The sequence below is a fragment of the Melanerpes formicivorus genome, unplaced genomic scaffold, assembly GCF_026170545.1.
Source record: "Melanerpes formicivorus ecotype bairdi unplaced genomic scaffold, bMelFor1.0.p_v2 SCAF_12, whole genome shotgun sequence".
In the NCBI taxonomy this organism is placed as follows: Eukaryota; Metazoa; Chordata; class Aves; order Piciformes; family Picidae; genus Melanerpes; species Melanerpes formicivorus.
Genome location: NW_027142364.1, coordinates 6,477,636 through 6,491,934, shown reverse-complemented (window position 1 = coordinate 6,491,934; position 14,299 = coordinate 6,477,636). Strand labels below are relative to the sequence as shown.

The window sequence follows — 14,299 nt, the reverse complement described above, 5'->3', positions numbered from 1 at the left end:
ATTTGTCTCAAGTGGTATATGTAATCCTAACATTCCAAACATTTGAAGGTACTTGTCTTGGTTCATCTTCCACAGATTACCTGACACTAGGCACTCTTGAGAGAAAAAAAGCCCTAGTTTCCTGTGCCTTTCATTTAAAACTTTAAATATTAGAAATCACATGATGAAGACATATTCCCAGTTTTTTTCACATATATTAGGAGAGAAATCCCATTCTGCATTGTTGTTCTGTAGAAAAGGAGTCATTGCTGGCATGTGACATAAGGCATTTTCTCTGACTTAACAATTTTAACAGCTGTATGAGCTTAACTGCCACACAGTTTCCTTCATATACTGGAATTAACACAAACATTGTTTATTTTTATTAACTTCCATCACTAAATAGCAGGATGTATATCACATAGCCACAGCTTGTCAGGATGCATTTAAGATCGTGCATACTGTTGTAAAACTGCTTAATTGTCAGGTGTGGCTTTCATAGAGTTGTCAACAAGGTTTTTATCCGGCGTTTCATAATGATACCAAGGTCCATCTCCCCTGTGTCTCATCAGTCTGCGTGCCTCCAGCTCCTTCAGCCTAAAAAGAAAGAGCAACAGACACAAACTCAACATGAAGTTTATTGGTTTTGATCATACACAGATCCATGTTTAACATCAGGACATTGCTGACAGCAGCAATGAGTTTAGCATCGATGGCTTATAAATACTAGTGAAACAAAGCTAGTGCCAAAATACATCCTTTCCCATGAAAGGTTGGACCAGGTGATCCTTGAGGTCCCTTCCAACCTGATGATTCTATGAAAATACGAAGGGTTCAACTAAAACTTGAGCTATTACATACTTCTAGTTCATTTTTTTTCAGTAAGTCCACTCACAAGAGAGTAACACAAGTACTTGCAGGAGTTCTGTTACAGTTCTGCCTAGTAAGGAGCTAGACAACCTTATGATAAAGCCTTCAACTAAAAATAAATAGGAACAAGAAAATCAGAAGTAAATGTGATGGTAGAAGGCATTCCGCTGTCTTGGTCCAAACAGCAATAGGTTGTGGAACTCACACTTTCTTCTGCCACCACAGTTTACTCTGAGTAAGTGCAAAATAAACGCAGGATGACAATGTTGCTACCACCCACAAATTTTTTAACAGCAGCAAGGAATATCATCAGTACTGTAAATGGTCATTTAGCTACTCAATTAAGCTATGAGCATTAGCAGAGACAAACAAAGCTGTGCATCTCCTGACTTGGGAGGACAGAGTCCTTTATAAACATGAACTGGTTTGAGGAGACACTGTTGATTGACAAGCCTGCCCTTGGATCATTACAGTTCAGGTAATCTTAAAACTGAGAAGGCAGGGACTACAGGTATTGCAAATCCCACTCTGTACCAGCCAGTGCAGCAAGCACTCAGGGTCAAGTGATGCCTTAATAAGCACATTGTGTCAGCATTCAACTCAGTATGTTAAGCAAAATGAAAGAGTCGACTACATTATGTATAAGTATTTTAAACCCCTCGACTATCTAACTTACCTCAGATCAGTTTTCCTTGATTCAATATCAAGCATAGCCATCTCTTTCTCATAGTTCTTTTCAGGGGGGTCAAGCAAGTAACGAGCTATCCATCGAGTTATAGGGTGCTGGAAAATATAAAAGCAGAGACTATCCATGTCATTTCCAAGTAGAAATGTCATCATCATTAATTTTGTATGTTCCCGGTCATCAACACTATGGGTGCCATTCAAACAGCAAAGTTAAAACCATGCCAAACAGTTTGTAAGATCAGAACCCTAGAAAACTCTATTTATTTTGCCATCTTTAATGCCAAGATAACCTGCAGACAAGTATTCTGTAGCAAAATTAGACATTAATGGAAGACATGTGATCTGTTTTCTTTCTGTTGCAGTAAAATTCCTTGAATTAACTGGCAGATGAGGTTGCTAAACCCCTCTCTATTATATTTCAAAAGTCCTGGCAGTCTGGTGAAGTCCCCACAGACTGGAAAAGGGGAAACATTGCCCCCATCTTCAAAAAGGGCAAGAAGGAGGAACCAGGGAACTACAGGCCAGTCAGTCTCACCTCTGTGCCTGGAAAGATCATGGAACAGATCCTCCTGGAGTCACTACTCGCTCAAAAGAATAGTGAAGAGGTGATTGGGAACAGTCAGCATGGCTTTGCCAAGGGCAAATCCTGCCTGACCAACCTGGTGGCCTTCTATGAGCAGGTGACAAAATTAATAGACGAGGGGCGAGCAACTGATGTCATTTACCTGGACCTGAGCAAAGCCTTCGACACTGTCCCACACCACATCCTGGTCTCCAAACTGGTGACACATGGGTTTGATGGGTGGACCACTAGATGGATAAGGAACTGGCTTGATGGCCGCACCCAAAGAGTGGCTGTCAATGGCTCCATGTCCCAGTGGAGGCCAGTGACAAGTGGAGTCCCTCAGGGATCAGTCCTGGGACCTGTCTTATTCAACATCTTTGTGGGGGACATGGACAGTGGCATTGAGTGCACCCTCAGCAAGTTTGCTGATGACACCAAGCTGTGTGGTGCAGCAGACACGCTGGAGGGAAGGGAGGCCATCCAGAGGGACCTTGACAGGCTGGAGAGGTGGGCACAGGCCAACCTCATGAAGTTCAATAAGAGCAAGTGCAGGGTCCTGCATCTGGGTCGAGGCAATCCCAGGCACAAATACAGGCTGGGCAGTGACTGGCTGGAAAGTAGCCCTGAGGAGAGAGACTTGGGGGTGCTGGTGGACAAAAAGCTCAACATGAGCTCTCAGTGTGCACTTGCAGCCCGCAAAGCCAATCAGATCCTGGGCTGCATCAGGAGAAGTGTGGCTAGCAGGTCGAGGGAGGTGATCCTCCCCCTCTACTCAGCCCTGGTGAGACCCCACCTGGAGTACTGTGTCCAGTTCTGGAGCCCCTATTACAAGAGGGATGTGGAGGTGCTGGAACGTGCCCAGAGAAGGGCCACGAGGATGATCAGAGGGCTGGAGCACCTCTCCTATGAGGACAGACTGAGGGAGTTGGGGCTGTTCAGTCTGCAGAAGAGAAGGCTCCGAGGAGACCTAATTGTCGCCTTCCAGTATCTGAAGGGGGCCTACAGGAAGGCTGGGGAAGGACTTCTCAGGATCTCAGGTAGTGATAGGACTAGGGGGAATGGAATGAAGCTGGAGGTGGGGAGATTCAGGCTAGATGTGAGGAGGAGGTTCTTCACCATGAGAGTGGTGAAACCCTGGAATGGGTTGTCCAGGGAGGTGGTCGAGGCCCCGTCCCTGGGGGTGTTTAAGAGCAGGCTGGATGAGGCTCTGTCCAGCCTGATCTAGTGTGGGGTGTCCCTGCCCATGGCAGGGGGGTTGGAACTAGATGATCCTTGTGGTCCCTTCCAACCCTGAATGAAACTATGAAACTATGAATTGCTACTGTAATGGCAGAAATGGACTCCAAAACTCCTACCATAATCACTAACATTTTGATTCCACACAGAGGTCACTTCACTAGGAACAAAAGTCTAAATGACTTGAAAGTCATAATACTATTGCTGAATTCAATTATTTCCTATCAATAACAAGGCAAGAATTTAGGGGCTAATGAAATTTAAAAAGTATAACCTTGAGTTTCTTACTATAAAAATCTTCAATTCTAGATATAAAAGCATATATGATATAAAAGAAAGTAATGTCCCTTTAAACTTCAGTATCAAAGACAAAACCTGCATGCTAAGAACAAACTGAAGACTCTTCTGTTTAGGAATATTATGAAAGAATTCTTGGCATGCAACTTCAGTAGTACTTGCATAAAGTTTAAGGCCATTTGCGTCTACTCGAGCCAGTAAACAGATTTCCTGCAGCAACACACATGCTCTGTAAAACTGAAAAAATGCAGATTTACCAAAATCATGATCATGGCACAATTTGAGTTCTACTGCACCGATACCCAGTGGCAGGGATGTGGCCATCCTCATCACCATACTCCCCATATTTCACTGCCAAAAGTGTCATCAATAGGAAGGCTGTCCATAACATGCCATCCTTTTACAGGTCATACTCACTTGGTAGTATTCCCAGTACTCTGGAACATAACCTTCAGGAATCTCTGCAAGCTCAGCTTCACCTGACAAGGAAAGGAGAGGAGGAATAATTACTTCAACATGTGAGTTTTTTAAGTACCTTGTATTATGCCTTTCATGTTAAGAAATGATCATTATTTTACATGGAGAGTACTTAATCCCTCCATCAGAGCACTGTTCAGAATAAATTGACTTGCCCTTTCTCCAGACACTTCACAATGCCTTTACCTAGCTCGTGAACTTTTAAGCCACACAACGAAAGGGTGAAATTAGCAGCAATAGAGAAGAAATAACTAGGATTAAGTCCATGGAAATGCCTTGTATATGAGCTGAAAACAAGGATTTTCCTAACTTCTCTATTAATTCCATGTTATTACAGTAGCAGATTTTAAACATGTACTACTAAGCATAAGTTTGGTTTTTTTGCTAGGTAGAAGTGACAGTATGCAGCCTTCTTAAAGATGTAAAACAAGGCAATACAGACTGCTTACTGGAATAAAGAACTGTGCACTAAACCTCATTGATGTTTGAAACAATGTACAAAGATTGATTTTTTTTCCCTGTTTTTCAAAATGTGGAAAGCTTAAAAATAAAAAGGCAATACCTACAGAAAAAAAAAATACTGGGAATATCTTCTATGTACTTATGCAATATTACCATAACTGTCAGGCCTTTTTCCTGGTCTTCCAAAGAGCAAACCTTCAAAGATCTCTTTTTGCTATCCTACATACTTAGTTTCTATTTAGTAATTTTGACCATGTGCTCAGCACGACATTGCACTCACCAATGAAGATGTTGACATATGTTATGAATAATGCCACTGGTATTCCTGTCAAAAATACATAGAATCTCTGTATAGGGAATTAAAAAGAAAAAGAACCAGTATGAGAAACCCAGAAGCCTGACAAAATCTGGATGAGGTTAGTCTGAAAATGAGGTAGCAGCCAATAATTCTCCTCAGATTTTCACTCATGGGTTAGGTAAGGATGTTGTACATAAAGACAAATTGCTGCCTAGAATGAGTCAACTAAACTGAAATACATAAACAGAGATGCTGTGTCAGTCCATGAGCCTAATTTAGCGCAGCTTGCAGTTTCACAGAGGTCAGTCTCTAGAGAAGCTTTCCCCAAGTGCTGTTTCAGCATCTTGCGACAACAGGCTTCAGCATTTAACTGCAACAAGGCACTAAGAGCAGTGAAATATAATCCAACGTGAATACCGCCACTGCTGGCTTTGGTAACTGTGGAATACAGATAAGGGAAGCCCCATCCACCAAGAGAGTTGTATCAAGTTGGCTTTTACCTGTCATAATAGGCTTTATCTGAAACCTAGCTTTTTAGGGGGTCATGCTCAGGTCAGGCTTCCAGAGTCTCACCTCTGGTATTAATGGTTTAAGTAACTGAAGTCAAACTCTGACAAAGAGTAACCCGATACAGGAGGATGGAGCAGAAAGCATTTGTAGGTTAGAAACAGATGAACACAGAGACATAATCAATAATTCCACTACAGCATTAATTAAAGTCCTTTTTACCACTTAGCCAGTCTTTTTACTTCCCCTGGCCCTAATTTTACAACATATAACAGAAAATTCTTTAGGAGGAGAACTTGAAATTTTTGTTTATGTAAATAGTGCCAACCATATTTTAGAGGCTGTCACATAAATCAGAGAGAAATTTGGATTTGAGGCACATTATTGGGGAAGGATGTGTTAGACTGAGCATAATAAATTTGTTTTTGACTCACCAACAAGCTCAGGAAGCGCTTGTCATAAAAACTTGTTGCCTTGATAATAAACATTCTCTTCCCATGGCCACTGCTATGTCGTACAGGAGCTGAAAATTCACCAAAGGGAGAAAAAACCATGACATCTTTGTTCATTGGGCCAGAATAAGGTAACAATGCATGTGAAAAATAAAAAGAGGAATACAGTAGTGGCTGGTTAGTTAGAATAAGTTTTCTGGAGGGTTCCTAAAAGCCTGCATGAACTTGTATCCTATTTTGCTAGAATGAACATATTTCTCTTCTAACTTTAGACACAAATCGATTTCTACTTGCAAGTCCCAACAAATAAACAACTGAATGCCATCACACAGGACCAAATAAATTCCCAGACCAGTTATGTCAGGAGTTTGGCCTCCCACAAAATCCGATCTATCTTCTACCCAAGAAATGCAATTTCTCAGAGGCGCGGAGACACATGCTCCAACCTTTCGAAGGATTTTCCAGGACGCTGAGGGTCTCCTACACCTGCTCACCCAAGGCAAGAGCCACAGAGCTGTGATCCTGTGATCATTCCCGCCGCCCAGCTCCGTATGCTGCTCCAGCCCCAGAGCAATGGTAGCGGGCAAAGGCCCCAGCACAGAGGGCGACTGCCCGCAACCGGGAAACTAAGATAGAGAATCACCCGTCCGGTGCCCGCTGTGCCTCCGAGATGCGGCCTCCGCCTGGCACCGGGCGAACCTCCTCAAGGCGACGACCCGGCGGGCTCCTGCGCCCCTCTCCTTAGGAGAGTCCCCTTTCTCCGTTCCCCAAGGTCACCTCGCCCCCGCCGCACCCGCCCATCTCCTTCCCGCAGCCGCGGCCCTACCGAGGCTGCCGGGCAGGCGGGCGATCCCGGTGAGGCAGGGGAGGCGAGTACCGACCGCTGCTCCGCTCGCCGCCCGCCGAGCTCCCCACACAGCTGCTGCCCGCAGCAGCAGGCTCATGGCCGCCATAGCTGGAACTGGCATAGAGGCGGGGCTAGCGACGCCTCTCGCCGGGGCGGGATGAAGCTAGGAGGATGCCATCTTGGAAAAGGGCAAATTCTTTCACGCTGTTTCCGGCGCCCTCGCGGGACACCGTCCACGGCGCCGGGCATTGTGGGACGGGCGGTGGGATCATGGCGGCCTCCATGGCGGTGGCTGCCTTGTGTCGGCGCCTCACGGGCGCGCTGCGCCTGTCCGGAGCACGGCCGGGCTCGAAGGCTGCCGGCATCCCAGGGTGGGCACCGAGTCGGGGAAGGCTGGGGAGCGGGCTGGAGTGGGGGATGCGATGCGTTTCGGGCCGTAGCGCGGCTCCCGGGAGGAAAGAGAGCTGTGCTTAGCAGTCCTTCCGTTCCGCGATGGCGGGAGGTGGGCTGCCCAGCCGTCCTGGCTTCCGAAACTTAGGCTGGAGCTTGCTTAGTGGCTTATATCCTGAGGCATCATGTAAGTTCATACTTCAGCGTGAGGTGACGCTTTAGTGCTTACACCGTGCGTTTACTGCTTTTGCCGTTTAGCTAAAGCCAAGTTAGGAGGATGTGCTATTGTATATTGTAGCTCAGTCCTATGCTGCTCGTTAATTTTGAACGTGTTACTTAGGTCTGAGCATAGATAAATGATAATTATAGGAGACAAAGGGTAGAGGAGAAAGCCACAGTAAGATTATATTTTTTATGAAGAATAAAAGCTGTACCTTTACCCCCTAGATGGTGCCATTCTTCTCCCTGTAGACCTCTGCCTTCATGAAGGAAAGAACATTCCCATTTAGATGAATGTTATTTTTCCTATCGTACCTATTTTGCTTTTTTATTTTTATGCAGATTGACATTGAACCTGTCCCCTAAGAAGCTGGCAAAAGCTGAGCCCCTCCCTCAGTTGAGGTTTCTGCACACTACTGTGTCTCGGAAAGGTCTGGAGGAATTTTTTGATGATCCAAAAAACTGGGGAGAAAAAACAGTAAAGTCTGGTGAGTTCTATTTAGCATTTCTGATAGTGATCTTCACGCCCCTTGGGCTCCACTGAAATCTGACCTGTTGCATTATAGGGAGTATTTATAGCTACATAAGTTTTATGTTGTACATGTACATACAGATACTTGGGCTTTTTAGGCCTCTGAACTTTTTTTTTCTGTGTGCATTCTGCACTTATGGAAGCAAGGAACTATTTAATATGCAGCAAAATATTTTGCTGTAAATCCTTTGCCATTCTCTCGATAGTGTATCACAGAAGAGATTTCTTTGTACTATGGAAGCAAAATAGTTCAGATTAGTCTTACAGCTTTCCCTGCTGCCAGCCTTTTACACATGCAAACAGCACATGTAGTTGCTTTTTTAATGTATTTGTATGTTGAAAGCAAAGATGGATATCCCTATGTATAGCTTTCTGAGTAGTAATGTTTTTAAGAAGTGATCCTTGTTCTGCTGAGTGAGCATGCTCTGCTAATAGAAGCATGTTTTATTATTAAATATTAGATAATTTTTTCTATTAAATTGATTTTTAAAATGTTTTTGTTTGTTTGTTGCAGGGGATGAATGGAATATAAAGCAGCTAAGGGCCAAGAGTAATGAAGACTTGCACAAGCTTTGGTAAGTTTCAGTGAAGCAGCTACTCTTCTTTCAAAGCAACCCTATGCCTTTTACCAAAGCATGGCTAGTGATTTTATGAGCCAGTAAGTTTAGTTTGCCATACAGCTCTGTGTGCTTAAGCTTACTTTGGGTGTAGAACAACCCAAGATCTTCTCAGAATGCAAGAGCTTTGCTGCTGATGTTAGTTGTGGCCAGTACAAAGGGTTCAGGTTTGGTACAAAGAGGCTGAGTTTAGCTCTTTGGGGATTGCTTGAATTGCAGGATGGCCCCAGCTGACCTCTGGTGGGGCTAGCCATCAAAGATGAAGTTCCTCAGGTCTGCATCCATTCCAGTTTTAAAAGTTTCTGAGGCTGGAGACAGTTTAGGTAGCCCGTGCCAGGACTGAGCTAATACTGCTGTGAATGATTGGGTTTTTTCCATGCTATATCTTGGCCTTTAGCTGTGTACCTCCAACAACAGTCCACCTCTGTCCAGACAGTGGAAGACTATTTAATGTTAATCTCTTCCCTCCTTAGCCTTCTTTATTCCAGGCTAAGTAAAGCTGTCTCCCTCAGCCTCTCCCTGTATGTCCTGTATATCAGCTTTCCACTACCCACCTCTATGGGCTTTCTTCATTGGTCATTATCTCTCCATTGGTGAGAACGCTTCTTTATGGGAAGCTCGCAGGTACAGGATGTGGGATTGTAGGTTGGACAACTGTGCTCTGTCCAGCAGGCTATTAAGTGAACAATTGTTAATGTTTCCAGAATATTCTTTTTAAAGTACTGTGCTTTCTGATCTAGGTATGTACTACTGAAGGAAAAAAACATGCTTTTAACTTTAGAGCAAGAATCCAAACGACAACTCAAGCCTATGCCCAGTCCAGAACGATTAGAAAAGGTAACTTTTTCATACCAGTTTAACACTGGTAGGTAAAAGATGAAGGGTTTGTAAACCTGATAAAGACCTTTGAAAAACAAAATTTCCCTGCTATTTGCATGCTCTGAAACTTCACTAGAGACTTTCTAGAAACTTCTTGGTAAAAAATCAGCTTTATCTTTACCTTCTGCAGCTCTTTTTAGCTCCTCACCTGTTGCCAGTTTCTTGCCTTAGACATAGTCTTCTATAAACTTTTGTCTGCTGGTTCTTTGCTGCCTTTACTCCTGTCATCCTCTCTTTTTCTGCATTATTGCAATTCTGCTACCAATTTAATTCTTAATGTCTTTGCCACTGAAAACTTCATTTATAAATCAACTGCATCTCTGTGCTTCTCTCACAGATAGAAACCTACACCTTCCCTGCCAGTTCAATAATCCTGCTCTTTGACATGAGAGATATCAAATACATATCCAAATTTGGGAAAAGCCTGACCTTTACACTGTTAGGCTGAATTTCTTTGTATGGTTAACTGTTAATTGCCATCACACATATATGCAACTGCATTGTGATGTCCCTGTTTTGTGTCAGACATGGATTATTTGGTCATCCCTGTACTTAAAAATTAGGGAAGATCCAATATGAAACTCTCCTCTGGACTTCCTAGTGTATCTTGTTCTAATTTATTGCATTTTTTCTCACCTGTATTTTATGATTCCTGTTCTGAACAGTGTTTTCTGCTAATCCTGCCTACACATCCATGTGCAGCAATTACATATCACAGTGGAACTTTGTTTGGAAGGGGACTTGAGTTAGTGCTACTTCCAAAAGTCAAATCTTATTGCATATTTGGTTTTGGCTGAAGCCCAAGAAGAGTGCAAGTCAAGGACCAGTTAAATACTGTGACTGCACTGAGACAAAATAGAGCAATTTGCTCATTAAAATTAGCTGTAGCAGCTTCCCAGAGCATTTACCATGTTGCTATATGTAATGTTACAGTAATAATTGAGAGACCTGACTAAAAACCTTCAACTCAAGTGTCATAATTTGCTCAAGGCAGCTTTCTGATCAGCCAACAGGCATTACTGAAGCTGTGACCAGACTACAACCCAAAAACTAGAATAACCCAACAGCCAGTACAAGCAACCTGATAAATATATACAGCTTATCTTAGTCACATGTCCTTTCTCACCCTTCACTGTTTCAGTACACAGGGCCAATTCAGCTGTTTGACTCAGACCACAACTGTGAAATTACTCATGAGGGAACTCCTAGTGCATTTTACCTTTGTTTTCCGTTTGCATTTTGTCTTAGATCTTCATTTTGAGATCAGCTAAGTTGTCAGCATTGTCCTTTGTGACCCATCCTGAAAGTGTTTCCTATTTCCAGGTAGAAAACTCTATGAAAAACATAGACTTGGTTGTTGAAGAAAGAGAAGTTGCTTTGAGGCTTTTACAAACTGGCCATGAAAAACCAGTACCTGGCGAGTGGAGATATAACTTCTTGGGACGCATCTACTGGTACAGAAAAGATAACTTTTCCTTCTCTCTGAGTTCTTCTTGTGGTATGTCTTTTTATCAGAAAATCCTAGACAAGAAAGGATGCACATACTGAATAGAAAGAAACATGTCTTCTGGTCAGCATTCAGGTGCTTCTTGAGGTCTGGGGTTTCTTTTTTGTTGTTGGGGTGTTTTTTTCTTCATCTTTTGGGGTTTTTTCATTGTTGATTTTTTTTTTAATGTGGTTGTAATTGTTGCTAAATAATTCAGTGACAAACTACTCTTACTATTAACAAAATTAGTTAGGTCTGTACCACATGAACTAAGAAGTACTGTTCAATTTAAACCACCTCAACTTGCCTACTTATAACATAAAATCCACATATTGAGGAACAACCACCCAAAGTACTGTGTTAGACAACAGAAACAGCCATTGGACTTCCCTCCTAGTCTTGGCAGAAGTTTAATTTAGAAGTTTCTGCCTTTAGAGTTATTTATTGTCCAGATACTTCCAATAATCTGTAATACCAGGTGATGACGCTGAAGGCTCTGGCAGGACCTGCTATTTCATTAACTGCTATTTGATCCTCATCACTGACATTTGAAACTGGAATTACATTATTCAGCTCTGCAGTGACAGTGTAGATAACAGAAGGTCACACGTTATGATAATGCTAAATTTTCAGTTGTTATCCCTCTGTTTACCCATTAAATGCACGTCAGCAGAGTACTAAACTAGCCACTAGATTTACATCTCCAGGGATAAGGCTTCTTTATATCTCTTCCTCTGTGGAAACCTTGTCCACAAAGAAGGCTTTATTTGGAAGTGCAGTCCCCAGTTAACTCAGGGGGAAGGTGTAGATAACCTGCAGTGGTCTTCAAGCACATTCAGACACTCTGCAGTATACATAATGGTAGGCCTGACACAATCTTGATGCACAAGCCATGTGTGCAACCTATAGGCAAGAGAAACCCCAAACAAATAATAGAGCCTCTATGTAGAGGGAAGGTGCAAGTGGATTTGCACTTCACGTGACACTCCAACATGAGCATTTAAAAAAGGATTATAGTAGACATTAAACTCTTCACATTGTTTGTTCACAGCCTTTGAAAGTTTTGAGTCACTTTGAAGTATAAATGCAAAGAATCACTCTATACTGGGCCCTTTTCAAACACCTACAGCAAGACCACTTTCTACAGAAAGATGCCGAGCCATATACGAGCTGTAGTTACAAAGCAAGCCAGCAGCAGAGCTGAAAGTAAATAACCACATGCACATTCTGCAATCTAATGGTCAGAGCTCTTTGTCACTGTGCTGGAACCAAGTGTAAGTGGTGCAATCCAAGAACAAAGAAAGTGTATCTCCTATAATCAGTTCTATCTATCTTTAACAGGTACAGTTACAAGGAATGGCCAATACCATGGCACCTGAACAAAAAGCACAACAGGAAGAGATTCTATTACTTACCTCATGTGAATAAATTTATCAGGTGAAAAGCTTTTTTTTCCACATTGAAAGTAATTTTCTGATCTGCTTCTTAGTCCTCCTTATTCCACTTTGCAAGGCAGAAGAACAGTAGTAATCTTGTTCTGCTCTTATGAAAATAGGGGGGCTTAAAATTATAGCTTGCTCTGTTTCTTTTTGCTATCCCCACCTTAGCTATTAAGACTTTGCTGTCTGTGAAGTTGCACTGTGAAGGTAACTTTACATTTTGCAGACTATCCAGGAGCCTCCCAGAGGCTGAACTTCTGTAGAATTCAAAAGTAGAAGGAAAAAAAAAAATTGCAGGCATCAGAAGCAAATTATAATAATGAAGTTGCTAATCACTGGGAGCCTCTATTTGACTAGGGGATTGAGCTTATTAAAATTGTTACAAGCTACCTAGAAATTAACCACATTGACTTCCTTTATTTCAGGCTCAGCCTTGAAAAATATCTACGTAAAAGGGCAAGAAGGCAAAGCCTAGAGAGGAGGAGGCAGAAGGTCTTGGAAAGAAAGTTCCCTCACCTTGCTGCACAATCTCGGAGCCAGTAACATGCTGGAAGAGCACCGCAAGCAATCTGTCAAGTACCTTTGTGAACATCAAACAAGTTCTAAAACCAGCTGACAACTTGACTGAGCCTCCTTTTTTTTTTTTCATTTTAATTTTTAATCCAACATTTGGCCTAAATTAAACTTGTGACCTGGTACATAACTCAGATTAATCCTAACAGTTCTTTCTGGAAACACTGAATAAGCTACAGATTAATCATCTATTACAAAAGTGAAACATCATTAAGGGTGAAAACCAGCAACTGACTCCTGTATGAAAGTATAAAGCATAGAGATAATATTTACCTGCTTTAACTGAACTACTATGTTAAAAACAGACAGAAACATAAGAGCCTCTGAAGTTCACACACCAGCCCTTTTTCCTAGATCACTCAAGTTAGGTGATGTTGCCTAGAAGTCTATACCTGGATTTCTAGATACCTGTGGTAAAGTCAAACGTTTATGCAGTACGCCAAATGTTTGAAGGAAGATAGATAGCAGTCCTCATGAAACTAAAGTAGAAAAGGGCTGCTACTGCTTTCAGCTGCTGGTAAACACTTCATGACATCTTTTAACCATCAGATGAAGTTTTGTAGCAGTGTAAAGTTATAAATTCTAGTCTTTCAGAAAGCAAATGTGCTGTACGATACAGTATGCTAAAATGCTGGAAACTCCACAGGAACCAAAACTGTAGGAGATACACATCTCTCCATCATCTTGACCTTCAATTACTCCTCTGCATCATACAAAACACCCACTTGAACAGAAACTCTTTACAGTAGTGAGAAAAACCCAGAAGTGTTTTGCTTTTCATACAGTGTAGAACATCCATAGATCTACCAGTGGACTGTAATTCTTTTAAGATATGCAGAACCCACAAGTTAATTAGACATGACACCTAAGCACATGATAAAGAAGGAAAGCTTAAAATACAATCAATTCATGAAGAGAAACAAGAATGTCTACTGTTTGTCTTCACCTCTAGCCACAAGCTGTTCAGTCAATCTTTGTACTGAGGCCACAGTAACTTTATTACTCACTGCTCTGTGCTAAGATACAAGGTCAGTTGATATTCCACACACTACTTGAATGCAAACTAGACTTGTTTTCTTCTTTCAGTATGACAGTAACTGGTGACTTATACCCTCTGTCGTAGCTGACTTAAGTTTTCCTCATTTTACAAGAGAAATTAAATACCTTTGAAAATCTGAAGCAAGCAACTTTGTCTTGAGCAACTAATGGTTATCATAAGACAAAAGCAGGCTGTTTTGATAAATTACTTTATTGTCTGGAGGTAATGTGAAACTGTTTTCAGCTAGAGGCCTCATCGTTATTTACCCACAAGGTCTTTTAGAATACAAGAACCCCACAGCAGTATTGCTTACACCATTTTTTGGTTTTAGATCAGGTAAATGCTATTTGGTTTTCCACAGCTTTTAAGATGAGCAAAACTTCATTGTGTCCCAATACAGAACATCATACAGTTGTAAACTGAAGTTAGCTTAACAGTAACATGCAGC

General features: G+C 42.0%; 2 protein-coding genes across 2 annotated transcripts; one reads left to right on the top strand and one right to left on the bottom strand.

The window, feature by feature from the left end:
- Window positions 1-339: 339 nt before the first annotated feature.
- NDUFB5 (NADH:ubiquinone oxidoreductase subunit B5) lies at window positions 340-6,810 on the bottom strand. Its single transcript, XM_068145070.1, has 6 exons — window positions 6,657-6,810; window positions 5,813-5,901; window positions 4,854-4,920; window positions 4,052-4,113; window positions 1,526-1,632; window positions 340-576 (listed from the first exon to the last, which is right to left on the bottom strand). Exons 1-6 carry the CDS (start codon window positions 6,796-6,798, stop codon window positions 456-458), a joined length of 588 nt encoding a protein of 195 aa, XP_068001171.1. The 5' UTR covers window positions 6,799-6,810; the 3' UTR covers window positions 340-455.
- Window positions 6,811-6,926: 116 nt separating this feature from the next.
- MRPL47 (mitochondrial ribosomal protein L47) lies at window positions 6,927-12,942 on the top strand. The gene is made up of 7 exons (XM_068145069.1): window positions 6,927-7,048; window positions 7,629-7,774; window positions 8,333-8,393; window positions 9,176-9,272; window positions 10,638-10,768; window positions 12,142-12,237; window positions 12,665-12,942. The coding sequence occupies exons 1-7, from the start codon at window positions 6,948-6,950 to the stop codon at window positions 12,780-12,782; spliced, it is 750 nt and encodes a 249-aa protein (XP_068001170.1). The 5' UTR covers window positions 6,927-6,947; the 3' UTR covers window positions 12,783-12,942.
- Window positions 12,943-14,299: the final 1,357 nt, after the last annotated feature.